Below are 13,913 nucleotides of genomic sequence, written 5' to 3'. Positions count from 1 at the left end.
TACCCAACAGATACTGGCAGTGCTCCCAGGTGTGACAACCAAAAATGTCTCCAACCATTGTCAAATGTCTTGGGTGGAATGGTGCAAATTTACCCCCTGTTGAGAATAGGGCTGTCCTCTCTCAACAAATATTATTGCCCTCAAAATATTGGTAGTAGTTAAGACTGAGAAACCCTACTCTACATTAGAGTTTTTCAAATTGCAGACTGTGGCTCGTTGGTGAATTTATAACAGCAAACAATGCTTTTACTAAAATCAATTCAATGGGTTGCAAATAGCATTTTTTTAAAAAAGAGAAATAACTGAAAATTTCAGATTGTACTGAAAGTAGTAAGGGCAAGGCATTTAATAAAATTTGTCTTGGTTTTATATAAGTATGTATATATTTTGGATTGTGACACAAAATGTATTTACTATGAGTCTTGGTTGTCAAAGTCTAAAGACACTGCTTAGTCTGATCTCAGATCCCTCTGAGCTCCCATGACTTAGTATTTCTATCATTCCTCTGGCCACATTTATATTATTAATAGTTTGTCTAATTCACATCCTTAAATAATTGTATGTTTATGTCTTATTCCCTAAACCTGCAAGAATCTTGATGGCAGAGACTGCATTTTACATGTTTTGGAATCCTCCACAATCGTATTTCACAGTTATATTTCATACACATACACACACATACACACACACACACACACACACACATTTCAGGGGGTATACTTTAACCCAGCAATTTAGAAGATTCCTAGTATATGTTTTGAGTCCATACTTGCCTGCAAAGAGATCCTGTGGCTCTTGATCTTGTTCCTCATGGATCCCATTTTCTTTGGAGCCATTGTTGATGGGAAAGGAAGTAATTCTCTTTGGAGACTGGGGCTTACTCTAAAAACAAAGAGATACACTCTGAATGAAACAGTACCATTAAAAACAAACCTAGAAAGTAACTTTTACCATATCCTTCCTGTTGCTCCCACAGGTGTTTAGGGGAAGACAGGAGCACTAGTAAGCCAGTTCGATAAGCAACAAATCATTATTAGTGATATAAGTGTTGCCCAAGTGATCACAGAGCTAAAAAAAACTATACATTTTAGAGTTATTTCCTAACACCATAACCTTGCAGAAATGCCCTACCCCAAAGCACATGATTCTGATGTGGGTATGTGTACACACAGATAATTTTCAAAAGAACCTGTCCAAATGCATTCCTCCTCCTCAGTGGATGACCTTTATTCTTTCAAATGCTGATAGGGCACATTCTAGTGACCAGGACACCACACTGGAGTCCAGAATTTAAGCTCTGATACTGGTTTACTTTGTGGCCTTGGCTAAACTATTCACTGAAGCCCAGTTGTATGGGTGTTACTGACCCCTTGACACACAAAAGAAGGCATAAAACTTTACGTCTAATGCTGTTTGTAAACATAACTTATCTTTTTATCTTACTTACAGACACAATTTTCTACCACAACTATGTCAGGCTAGCAGAATAAAAACTGATCATGCTTAACCTCGTGGGCACATGGTGAAAATACAGTCAGTCCACAGCCTTTACAAAAGCTCAGTAATCAGCCATGAACAAGGGGTGGGGTGGGACCCGGACCAATACGAGAATGAACAAAGCTGGATTGTGCAGAGGATGAACAGAAAGCTGAGAATCTGGCTTCAAAAGCCATGGTGTGGTATTACTGGGTTTTGAAGTCAGACCCCAAGGCCAAATGAGTTAAAGATCTCATTTAACGAATCTTTTATGAAACATTTCCTTAACAAATCTGAGCGATTTTGTTCCTCAGAAAATGGGCCTTTTCTGACTCAATAGAACAAAGTGAAATGATAGACCTATTGAGTACTGTGAATGTGCCATGCAAACATGTATCTATCCCAATACAAGGGCCACACTCAGGGAAAGAAACTGTTACCCATATTTAATTTTATATTAGCAAACAATGCTTCTACGGGAACTTTCCCATACTAATAAAATTTAATGAGCACTTGGTTGTATACACTTAAGTGTTACACCAATTGTTAGAGTGATTTCATCTTCTAGCTGCTTCCACAATCTTAAAAAAAAAAAAACAACAAAATCAATGCAGAGACACAGACAATAATAGGGTAAAAACAAAACCCACGTTTTCCTTTTGCCTCACAGCTAATCACCTTCCTACACATACACCTCCTTCCTAGTGTGCTCTTGTGCAGTATAGGGATCTCATAAAAAGCCACCTGAAATTCTTTTTAATTCAGTTTGCCCTGATACCAGTCATCTGTAGATAGAGATAAAGAAGAGAATAAAACCCAAGAAACATTAAGGATATATGTATACAAATGTAATTTAGTCTTACAGAGACTAAAGCAACAGGAAAAGCCAGCTTTCCATTTCTGATTTACCATCTAAACTTGAAAGTGTAAAGACAAAGAGCATTTTCTGGAGCAATGTCCCTAATCAGAAGAGACAGACCCAGATATATAGAATACTGCAGTGATAACCAGAGCACAATTACCTGTCTCTCTTCCTCCACCAGACCACCTTCAAGACCAAACCACGGTTGCTAAACCAGAACTGTGATGAAAACAAAGGCTTGTGCTCCCCCAGTAGCTAGGTAACAACTACCTGTGTGAACAGAAAAACTGCTCCCTAGGTATCTTTTGGGACTCCAGCCCCAAAACCACTCACAGCTGAGTTCTAAGAAAGCTGAAGACAGTTCGACTGATTACTATATATTTACTACCCAAACCTTTCTTCTGTAATTCTTTATAAAATTAATCTTCTATGTTAAACTACATATTCTGTCCCCGCCCTCTACCATCTGATTACTTTTTCATGTCATTAAGTGTTGTACAAAAATCCCACTCTTAGTGACTTAACTCTATCGGCATACCACAACATAAGTCATTTCTCTGGGGATGGATATATAGTTTCCAGGTTTCTTTTTTTTTTTTTTATCATCATGAATATGATGTAATATGTAATCCACATCTGATTATTTCCTTAAAAGAATCCTAAGTAGAATTATTGGCCATAAAATTTTCAGAGGCTCTGCTAAGCTGCCTTGCAGAAAGACTACCAGTTTATATATGCCTCCTTGACCCCCAGAAATTTAAGTACAGCACCCACAGAAACATTAAGCATTCTCTCTTTTAAAAAAGTCTGTCAGGTTGGCTGGTGAAACGTTGTCTTGTTTCCACATGTTTACTGGCCATCTAAATACCCCTATGACTTGTCATGAAGTCCTTTGCCCATTTTTCCATGCTAAGTGAGCGTTTCTTAGATGTATACACTTTTCTTACAAAAGTACATTGTTTTTTTCCCAAAAGTATGTTAACTCTCTCTGGCATATTGTACAGTACCCCTCTCCAACTTTATCTCTGTTCACCTTTCTTTTATTTTTGACCTTGTCAAAGTAATAAACATCCAACCCTGTGGAGAATTTTTACAAGAGTTGTTCCCCAACATATGCTGGGGAGCAAGATCTCAAATGCTCACGAGAATAACAGTTTGCAGTTTCTTTTTATATGTTTGTAATTATGGAAGGAACGTCAGTAAGATTACATGAAGATAGGAGAAAGCAAAGTGGAGACTAGATTATAGATTAGTGAAGACTATGTGCTCTCTCTTGAGTGAGGGTGGTCATGCTTTCCAAGGGTATTACTTCTGGCATTTCAAAGGTAAGTTAATCTATATACACAAGAACAGTAGGTTCTTGCTTAAAACCTTTCACTAAAAAAGTTAGAGGTCTGGGACATGGCTACCGACTATTCCCTGCCCAGTTAGAAATTATGATTACAGCATCCCTTTTTTGGTCCACAACCTTACCAAATTTATTTTTGGTTGATTGAGTTGGATTGGTATTGAACAAACTAAGCTTATTTCTTAAGGATTGTTTTTTTAAAAATTATTCAACTGAGTAAATTTAAAGATTTTAATTGGCTTTACTGAGAGTCATGAATCTGGAGGCATCTCATCTAGTAAAATAGAGAGGTGCTCCTGCAAGTTGTACAAAATGGAAGCGTTTTAATGGCAGAAGGGTGTGGCAAGGAAGTTATTAGCAAAAGAAAAGATTGTTTCAGGCCAGGCTGTCTCCTTGTTGGGGGTAAGTGAAAGACACAGATTTTATCATGCAGATGATTACACTACCACTAATCCGAATATTTCGAATTGACTGTTTAAAGAACACATTTCTGGAAGAGGTTGAATTTGAAATTGTCTTGATTTGCTGTTATGGGGCGAAATGACTCCATTTGAGGTCTGTTATTTCCTTTTAAACAGGCTAAAGAGTACCAAGCACACAGTTGGCATTCAAGGCATAATATTCTCAAGTTTTACTTAAAATCAGATTCAAAACAAGCTAAGCAGAACAATTTTTAGGGGTAAGAAGAAATGGACCCTATTGGTGGTATTTCACAGTAACACAGGGCTGTTAATTGAAAACAAGTCTTCTATGAGACTACAGAGTCTATAAAAATGGCTTACTTATGTGGACAAAACCTGGGTTCTACAGAAAATAACCTCACACAGGATGATCTAATCATAAATTCCTAACTGGGCAGGTCATGGTGGGTAGTCATGCCCCAGGCAGTGAAGATTTATCTTTGCCTTAAGCAAGCCCTCTCCATTGTTCTGGTACATCTAGGTTAACACATCTCTGAAATAAGCATAACCACCTTCAAGAGCGGCCACAAATCTTGTATCCAATCCCCTACCTGGCTTTCTCCCATCTTCAGGTAATCTTCCTCACATCCCCTCCTTAACAATTACAAATGCATAAAAGAAACTGCAAAAGGCCTGGAGAATTAAGACCTTCCTTTCTGGGGTTAGTCTGGCTCAAATAAATGTATGAAAATTCTCTACAGGTTTAGACATTTCTTACATTAACACTTGTCATCAAAATAAATACCTGCACATAAATTATAACAACACATTTCATATGCTATGCTTAAGATTAAAAGGCTAATTTCTAATCAGTATTAGTAAAGTATAACTTACATTAAAAAGCTAATTTCGAAACAATAATTACAAGTTTGGGAAGGGCTCATTTTGGGAGAAAGGAGGAGGCACACTGATTACACGGAGTGGTAAAAATCAATAATAAAAATAAGCTTTGCTTTATAATCCATATGTTAAAACCTCTTAGTCAATAAATCACAAAACACTATACACTATACATGAAGAGGGCTAAATTTCTAGGCAACAGATAAAATTATATTGTGACGAAAATAGTATTATTTGTGATGTAGTTAAGAAGGCCAAAGCCCAGCCCTGCCTACTTCCCCCTTCCCTCCCCACGTTTTTTTTTTTTTTTTTTTTTTTTTTTTAAATAAAAGAAGTATTCTTTCTGTTAGAAATAGGATCTTAGGCTAGGATATCCCACACTTGCTGACTCCTGCTGGCTGTTAATTCTAGCAAGTGGTTCCACTGATAAGCCTGTTTAAAAGTTCAAATGCTTCTGTTTATAAGAGCACACAAATAGCCTAAACCTAATTCTCAGAGAAGCACTAGAAATATGTGCCAGCAAGACAGTACTTGTGTTAAGATCAAACAGGTATTCTTCACCAATTACCAGCCTCAAACCATGAGGCCTAGGTACTAATGCAACTTTCTTTAGCTCAGGGAAGAACAGAGGTGGATTTGCTGTTCCTGGAACTGACACAACCATTCAGTACTGAAAAGTCCTACTTGATTCTGGGTAACTTCCCTTTAGTTTAACCAGTTGTGATTCCTCCTTGTTGTTCAACTGCTCTTTGCTCCATGCAGATCCCCTACATTACATTCGAAAGGGTGGTATTGTTAAAACTCTCAATTGCCTTTAGAGGTCTTATCCAAATTAAAAGCTAAAGTTACACTGCTTCTGAAGAACTAGAAGTACTAATTTTCTGAGAGAAAATTAGTTTAATTTAGTAAGGTAGGATAAAGCTATGAAAATTGTGATCATACTAATGTAACAAGGCCAGGCCAATTAGGAATAAGTCAACTCCAGAAGCTACACCCAGATGATAACATGATAACCATGTTTCAAAAATGGCAGAGATGCCCTAAAACCTTCTGTGCTTGGGAGAATGAATATTCAGCACCCACTGGATTTGGGCATAGGGTGCATTTTAATCCACAAACTGGGTAAATATTTGATTAACCCAACCCAAATTATTTCACAGTATTAATTACCCTTCTCATAACTTAAGGAGTTAAAGTAGGAGTTCTTATCTTGGGGTCCCTGAGCCACAGAATTCAGGAGGGGTCTATGAACTTAGATGGAAATAAATTACAACTTAATTTTCACTAACCTCTAACTGAAATTCAATGCTTTTTTCAATTATAAAACTAGACAACAAGCCAAAATAGTACTAGCAGTACCAGAGACTATAATTAATAGAAATTAGATTTTTATATATTATAATTGTTATGGATCTCAAAATATCATTTATGCTCATTTCTATTTAAAAATTATGGTAACTCATTACATCTATCCCTAGATCTTATTATTTAAAGCATCAAAAAGCACATGGTACTAATATAAAATTGTTTCAATATTTTGATAACTGCATTTTAGTGTAACTGGTTTCCTTCATAATCATATGTATTTTATATAGTTAAAGAGATTATTCTGAGAATAGGTCCACAAGCTTCACTGGACTGCTATGGGCCCACAACACAAAAAAAGATAAAGAACCTCTGAGCTAGAGGGCAGAGGAACTAATGAAAATGGTAAAGGGGGACCTGGAGGGTGGGGAAAATGAGCCCAAAGTTGACCATTGAGGCAGATAAGGAAAACCATAAGCAAGCTCACTAGAGACCTCAAAGTTTAAGGGCATATCATGATCTACCAAAATTTAGCTACCAACAATCTACTGGATTTTCTGGTATAATTTCCCTACTAAATTTTTTGGGTCTCAAACAAATATAACTTAGAAGGGCTCAGAAAACTGCAGAAGGATCAGAGCACTTATGCATACATTAACTTCTAAACTGAAAAAGCAAACCCAGTTCAAATCTGCTCTGAAAGCAGAATGAAGTCCCAGCTGTCCCTCTGATTAAGCAAAAAAAAGCCAGAAAAAGTTGAGCAACAGGTTTTTCCTGGAGATGATATACTTATGGCTACTTGCTCTAGTAACTATTCACTACTCATGATTTATTTATGCCAACAGTTACTCAAAAGTGCTGAGAAACGTTTAGGACCAAGGAAGAGAAATTAGAGTGTTCTTGTTCCTCTCTCCCCTCCCCACAAAACAAATCACAAAGGGCCAAGTCATTAGAGCTACCTTAACACCCAAGTAAGCAAAGGGGCAGCAACTCCCTACAGTAGCCAAAAGCTCCAATTTCAAATTTTAAATACTTTTAAGTTAGGTTCTCATTAGTTGTCTTTAAAAGTCTTCTTTCAGCCCCCTACATCCAAAAGGGTCTTGTAAATACTTCAATGAATCTATGTACTTCAGGAATTTAAGTTATTCAAAGTAAAACTTGTCTACAATTTAAGCTGAACATTAAAATCAACCTCTGGACATAACATCAATTGTTGACTTTTTCAAGAACATCTGTTATTAGACCTGTGTGAAAAAAATGTGGAATTTAACTTCTAATCTTTTGACCAGACCTGACCACCTGTGATGATGTTAGCTCCAAAAACAAGTGTTTGAGACAAGGTACCTACAGAAAATATTACACACTAGTGGGGCACTTACTCATGACTATTTTCAAATACAAGTTATAAATGACACCACCATTAACTGAAGAACCTAAGCAATAAATCTTTGTTTGAAATTCTTGTTATGTAGATTAACTTCCAGCTGGTTAACAACAGAGAAGGGATAGTATCAAGAAACTTACTGAGTATGCAGTACACCTTTAGGAACAGCCATCCTGTATTTTACAGAACAGAGAATTTAGACATTAACCAGCTAAACTATCAATCTTCTTAGGGCTTTTAATAAAATTACTAAATTCCATCTAGATCTAAAAGTTATCCTATAAGCACTCGAAAGGAAATAAACTGGTCTTAAAAAGAGTTGAGATGGGATTGCAAAATGGTGCAACCACTATGGAAACGAATACGGAAGTTCCTCAAAAAATTAAAAATAGAATTACCATATGATCCAGCAATCCCACTTCTGGGTATATATTCAAAAGAATTAAAAAGTAGGGTCGTCAGTAGATATCTGCACACTAATGTTAATAGCAGCACTGTTTACAAAAGCCGAGAGGTAGAGGAGATCCACGTGTCCATCCCGAGATGAATGGATAAAGAAAATGTGGATATATACACATATGACTGCTTAGTGTTAAAAAGGAAGGAAATTCTGATGCACGCTACAATGTGGATGAACCTTGAGGACATTATGCTAAGTAAAATAAGCCTGTCACAAAGACAAATACTGCATGATTCCACTTACAGGAGGTTATCTAACGTAGTCAAATTCATAGAAACAAAAGGTAGAATGGTGGTTACCAAGGGCTGATGAGAGAGGGGAAAAGGAAAGTTGTTGTTTAATGTCTATAGTTTCAGAAATGCAAAATGAAAGGCTCTGGAGATGTGTTTTACAAAAATGTGAATATATTTAACACTACTCAACAGTACAATTAAAAACAGTTACAATGGTAAATTTCGTTGTGTGCTTTTCACAATTAAAAAAAAATAAAGCTGATTTGTTTCCCTCAGGATACATGTTACATTGATCACAGATGTAGGGCTGGATTCTAAATATATCATGTCCTTTTCTGTCTAAATGTTAACACATAACTTACATTTATATAACTCCCTGTAGTCTATAAAACACTGTAAATCAGAAGCCAACTGCTATCTAAGACTTGAATACCAATAAAAGTTATAGTGTTTAGTCTTAAATACCAGTGGGAATATGTATATAATTCTTGATTAATCAGACTATTCAATACATGACTTTTCAAGTCCTCTGCTATTACTTCTTTACTCTATTTCTTTTTTTTTTTTTTTTCCTGGCCATTTCTCTAATTACTAGGGTTTCAATTCAAGAACAAGAGTAGTGGGAAAAATTCTTTCTAATTGGTCTGATATGTCATCAAAAGAAGTTACCAGATTCGCTGGAACTGAAGATACCACTTATCCGTTTTCCTCTTTTCTTCGAGCATGAGAAAGTCCTCCACAGTCGTCCCCTTTCACTTACGAGGCTAATCTAATTGTGGGTCTGGCATATTGCTAAAAAGATGGGCATATAAGAACTGGGAAGGCAAAGAGCTTGCTTTGATTCTATCATACAGGTTTAGAAGTATGCAAATAAGACCAGTGAGGTCAAATAAGGTGTAAAAGTATGTATGTCATTTTATAGACTTTTTAACATAATGATTTTAAGAATTAGGAGAGCCAAAAGAACAGCTCCAATTTAGTCTCTAGTTTTATTAAGGAAAAAATTAATCCTATACCAGAACTAAGAAAGTTTAAACTAAAAAGATACATATCTGGATTCAGGTCCACATCAAAGATTCAGATAATATATTAGAATTTTAGATCCTTTTATTTAGGCAGAAAGATAAGGTCTTAAGTATTCTTAAGAGTCAGACCTTCCACAAGCTGGTTTTCAGTCTTAAAACAAGAATTTCAGATTTATTTTAATCATTCGTTTAACTCCAGTATCTCCTTGTAGATTCTGAGATGCATTATTATCATGGCTGCCCTTTTGATTATAAATCAAATAACACTTTTATTACTGTACTAACAAAGCTTCTTGGGCTATAAAAGAAAGCAGATGGGATGATTAACAGCAGCAGCTGTTACATCAATGTCCAGGAAATTACATGCATACCATAAATGAGTTTTAAACTTTACATGTTTCACTTTGCCAATTCTTTAATGCTCCTCTTTTTGTCTCCAACATGCAACAAAAAATATAAAAATAAACTTAAATCAGTAAGATGCTATTGAAATCATTTTAGTTTGATTTTGACCATTTTTAGGGTTAATTAATTTAAATTTTGTAATCCATTATTAGATTTTGTGGGGGTTTTGATTCTTTAAGTAATTTCAGTTTACAAAATGCTTAACTGTTCTAAGTGTTTTATTATATAGGTAGGTACTCTAATTCGAGCCTCATAAAAATGGTGGAGGTAAATACATTATTCATATTTTACAGGTGAAGAAACTGTACATAGTAATTAAATACTTCGCACAAGGTTAAACCAGCAAATAATAGAGCCTGGATTTAAATCAGACTTCAAAGCCCATGCTCTTAATTACTTTATTCTTCAGTGTTGTTCTTCAAGATACAGAAGCAAAGCGATCCCCTATCTTCTCACATAGACTCACAACTAAAGCATGCAGTAGAATATAATTTGTATTTTACAAGAAATTCAGTTTAACTCCTGAGGGCTCTTTGGGTCTTGGCTTCCTGAGGATTAACAGCAAGGCAGGAAGCTCTAAAAATGGCTTGCTGGTGGCATTTTAGTTTCCTCAGCAACTAGTTTCTCCTGAAGTAAAACCTAAAAAATAATTATGCTTCTGTGGTAGAAGAGTCATTCTAACCCCCCTACTCCCTCCCTTAGCTGGAAATTAGACAAATTATTTTACAATCTTACAAGAAAGAAGTATTGATGCATCTGCAATATGGTGAGTTCGATCAAATCATAGCCTCTTCAACTTTCTTAGGATAACTCTAGAAAATAACTCCTCACCCTTCCAGGGTCCTTATCTGAAAATAAATCATCATTTGCTTATGTGACCAATCACTTTCAGCACCAGAGTTTCTACTTTCAGATATTTAATGTGAATATGTACATCTTAGCAGTTATCAACAGTAGTTATTCTCCATGGCTTATAGGAGAACTACGAAAGAGGCTCAAGATTTGTTTTAAATGAATACAGACTAAATTAGCAGCAATAGTTATTTCTCAAAATAACATATTTCACTAGGCAGCCAGAGATGTTACATTAGCATCAGCGAGTTTTTAAAGCTTGGATTATGGATTCAATGTCTGAATATAATACAGGGAAATTCTAATGATTGTCACAGAAGATGCTTCCAAGAAACTTAACCTTTTTCTGACATGAGACAACTCCCAATGTTTTCTGACATATTGTGTAAAGAATTTAAAGCTGTTTTATTTAGTCACTTATATACTGAGTAGCTACTATGAAGAGAAGCATTATCCAAGACAGATGCATAAATTCACAGACAAATCGCTGAAGTTTTCAACCTGGAACGAACTGTACCAAGTGGTATGAGTCAGTATTCTTACAAAAGTCCCAAACATCTCCACACTGGTTCCAGTACTGATTACTGAATTCCACATTCCACATACAAAGATTAGTTTTCCCCAATACCAAACTCTTACTTGAAACCTCTCTATTACTATGGAAAACATCATTTCTTCCTCACATTTACAGATATGCTCCCACTAAGACACTTAGAGACACATCCCTTTAAAAGGGACAAAGCTTTCGGTCTTTGTAGTGATTCATCTGGCACGGCCTTTTTTCAACTGACCTCCACCACAATTTTTCCAGCGATCAGAGGAGTCAACCTAGCTCTTATAAAACAAACTAAGATCCAGAAAGGGTCTTTGGTAATTACCAGTAAGCGTTGAGCTAACGAAAGCGTTTGTGGGCGGGTCACTATGCTGGGCCACTCCAGATAACATTATGCATCCTAGGAGCAGTAAGGCTAGAGAAAGTCTGCACCTCCATCCCCTAATCTTAACCTGGCAGGAGACGACCAGCAAAACAGCCCCGGGAGTCTGTGGGGTCACCACACCGCAGAGCCAAGTGCCGACCTCGGGGGCTCTTCGAAGTCAGGGATCTAGCGGAGAAGCCTCCATGCCACTCATCACCTTTCGCCCAGGGGCCGGGAAAGCCAGGCCCTACGTCTCGACATTTATTCAGCGCCCCCCAAGTCACGACTACTGTCACCAAAGCAAGGTCTCGCCGGGCCCACTCTGCCCAGCCTTTCTCTCCATTTGGGGAGCCCGTCTGCCCCCTGGCCGCCCCAAACAGTGCGAACTCACAGTCGCCGCGGCGCCGGTGAAAATATCCTCCCCCTCGGTGTCGCTATCCCCAGCCTCAGGTTCTGACCCCCCGGCCGCCCCCTCGGACTCTGGCTCCAGGCCGGGGAAGGGCGGAGGGAGTCTTTCCGAAGCGCTACAGCCACCACCACTCGACGCCATCTTCCTCCACCCCCGGCGGAAGCCGCAACAACAACTTTATAGAGAGATAGTGCTGCGAGCAAATCGTTCTAGCTAAACGAGGAGTGGGATGGCTCCGACCAACCCCGTGGGACGCGCCGGACCGGGGCTGAGGGGCGGGGCCTAGGCACTGGGGGCGGGGAGAGGACAGCTCGCAGCTCCTGCCCAGCAAATCTGAGCCTTGGATCGCAACTCAAAGGGGCAGGAAAGGAGACAGGGGCTGCTCAGGTTGCCAGGGCTCTTTGTGCTTTGTGTAGCTTTATCTAACACGCTTCATAAGATATCGTTTGAGTAAAGGTGTCTGAAAACCTCTACTACGTACCCATGCCAAGTACAGTGCCTTCAGAGCCTCAATAAATATTTTTGATTGAGGTCTTTGAACATATTGCGATAAAGTTTCGCCATTTATTCTTTGTACAACGTTTAGTTAATTCATTCAAGAAGTATATATTGAGCATCTACTGTGTGTCTGGCATCCTGCTATGCATTTGAGATACAGAAATAAATAAGCTCCTGGCCCACTAGGCGCTCGAGGGAGACAGGTTTGTAAATTAACAACTCAATACGTTCAGTGCTGTAATGTGCTGTGCAAGCCCAGTAAAAGAGATCATTGATTCTATTTGTTGAAGTCGGGAGGCCTCATAGAGGTGAAACTTCAGTGTCCTAAATTTGGTTGCAAGAAAGTCACGATTATTTTCTCAATTGCCGTGGGGTAAGTGAAATGGGACAGAAGACAGGGAAATTTTAAACTGTGAACAAAATTTTCCTGGGGCCTACACTATTCACTGGTTGTATGGCGATCCTCGAGTGTAAATCAGCTAGATAAAACTATCTTTAAACATGAGTTTAAAAGATAAATGGGATGTTATCATGGGATAATCTGCAAGATAATCTTGACTTGCTTCTCCATACAGAAATAAAACTTGGCATCAACTTTGACAAATGGTTTAGTTTGTAACTAAATTCCTCAGTATCGGGTTGGCTCCCTCACAGGGCTGTGATTGAGGGCAGGAGTCTTGTCCTTTGTATGCTTGGCAACGGCAGGAGCTGCGTCCTTTCTTTGTATCCTTGGCGCCTATAGACCAAGTTTGGCAAATTAAGTACCCAATAAATGTTTGAGATTTGATTGCCGGGATGGATAGAGAAAACTAACATCCACCTTGTTACTGGCATCCATCAGAGCTACGAACGCCACAGGACTCAAGGCATTCTTGTTAGGATCGCGATCTCCAATATGTCACTATTAAATGCACTGGACATAGGGAAATGTCTCTCGTTCTAAGTTGTCTTTGAAGGCGATTGGCAGAAATACTCAACCTGTATGGGAAGTTGTGCTGGCCTGAGCCCCTACGAGAAGAGAAAACCAAAAAGCCCTCCCACTTCCCCCGCCACCCTCCTCCCCTTCCTCGTCCTCGTCATGCCTAATTATTCTTACTGGGCTCCTAAGACATCTCGTTTCACGGCAACGGAAACTCACTTCCGGCCTGACTAGGAAGTGAGAAAACATTGTTTGGAAGCTGCTTTATCCGAGTAATAGCAGTGGAGAGACTCCGCGCACACGCTCTTCCAGGGCTAGAAATCAAGGTCTCTTTTCCCCTACCTCTTCAGGATTCATCTGTAGCTTATGGAGGGCGCTGAGTGAGGCAATCAGTGGCGGGCGAATAGACCGTTATATTCCACGCCCCACTCCCGGCGGAGACTACACGCCCCAGAATACAGCTGTCTTCCGAAGAAAACGCCCATATGTCCCAGCACGCAATGCGCCTCACGTGGCACG

At 38.4% G+C, this 13,913-nt stretch overlaps 1 protein-coding gene across 2 annotated transcripts in view; it reads right to left on the bottom strand.

Annotated features, from left to right (window-relative positions):
• SNX1 (sorting nexin 1) overlaps positions 1-13,766 on the bottom strand; it is a 36,846-nt gene extending 23,080 nt beyond the window's left edge. Inside the window, exons 1-2 of one of the 2 annotated variants that reach the window (XM_016141092.2) lie at positions 13,737-13,766; positions 774-882 (exon numbers count right to left, since the gene is read on the bottom strand). In XM_016141092.2, coding sequence (XP_015996578.2) covers positions 774-882; positions 13,737-13,751 — 124 coding nt within the window. In that variant the 5' untranslated portion in view covers positions 13,752-13,766. Of the gene's footprint in view, positions 1-773; positions 883-11,959; positions 12,161-13,736 lie in introns of those variants that run through there. The other variant, XM_016141091.2, reaches the window with a different exon arrangement.
• Positions 13,767-13,913: the final 147 nt, after the last annotated feature.

This window comes from Rousettus aegyptiacus, unplaced genomic scaffold (genome assembly GCF_014176215.1).
Source record: "Rousettus aegyptiacus isolate mRouAeg1 unplaced genomic scaffold, mRouAeg1.p scaffold_m13_p_3, whole genome shotgun sequence".
In the NCBI taxonomy this organism is placed as follows: Eukaryota; Metazoa; Chordata; class Mammalia; order Chiroptera; family Pteropodidae; genus Rousettus; species Rousettus aegyptiacus.
The sequence above is the reverse complement of the archived record's forward strand: the minus strand, read 5'-3'. Positions and strand labels throughout refer to the sequence as shown.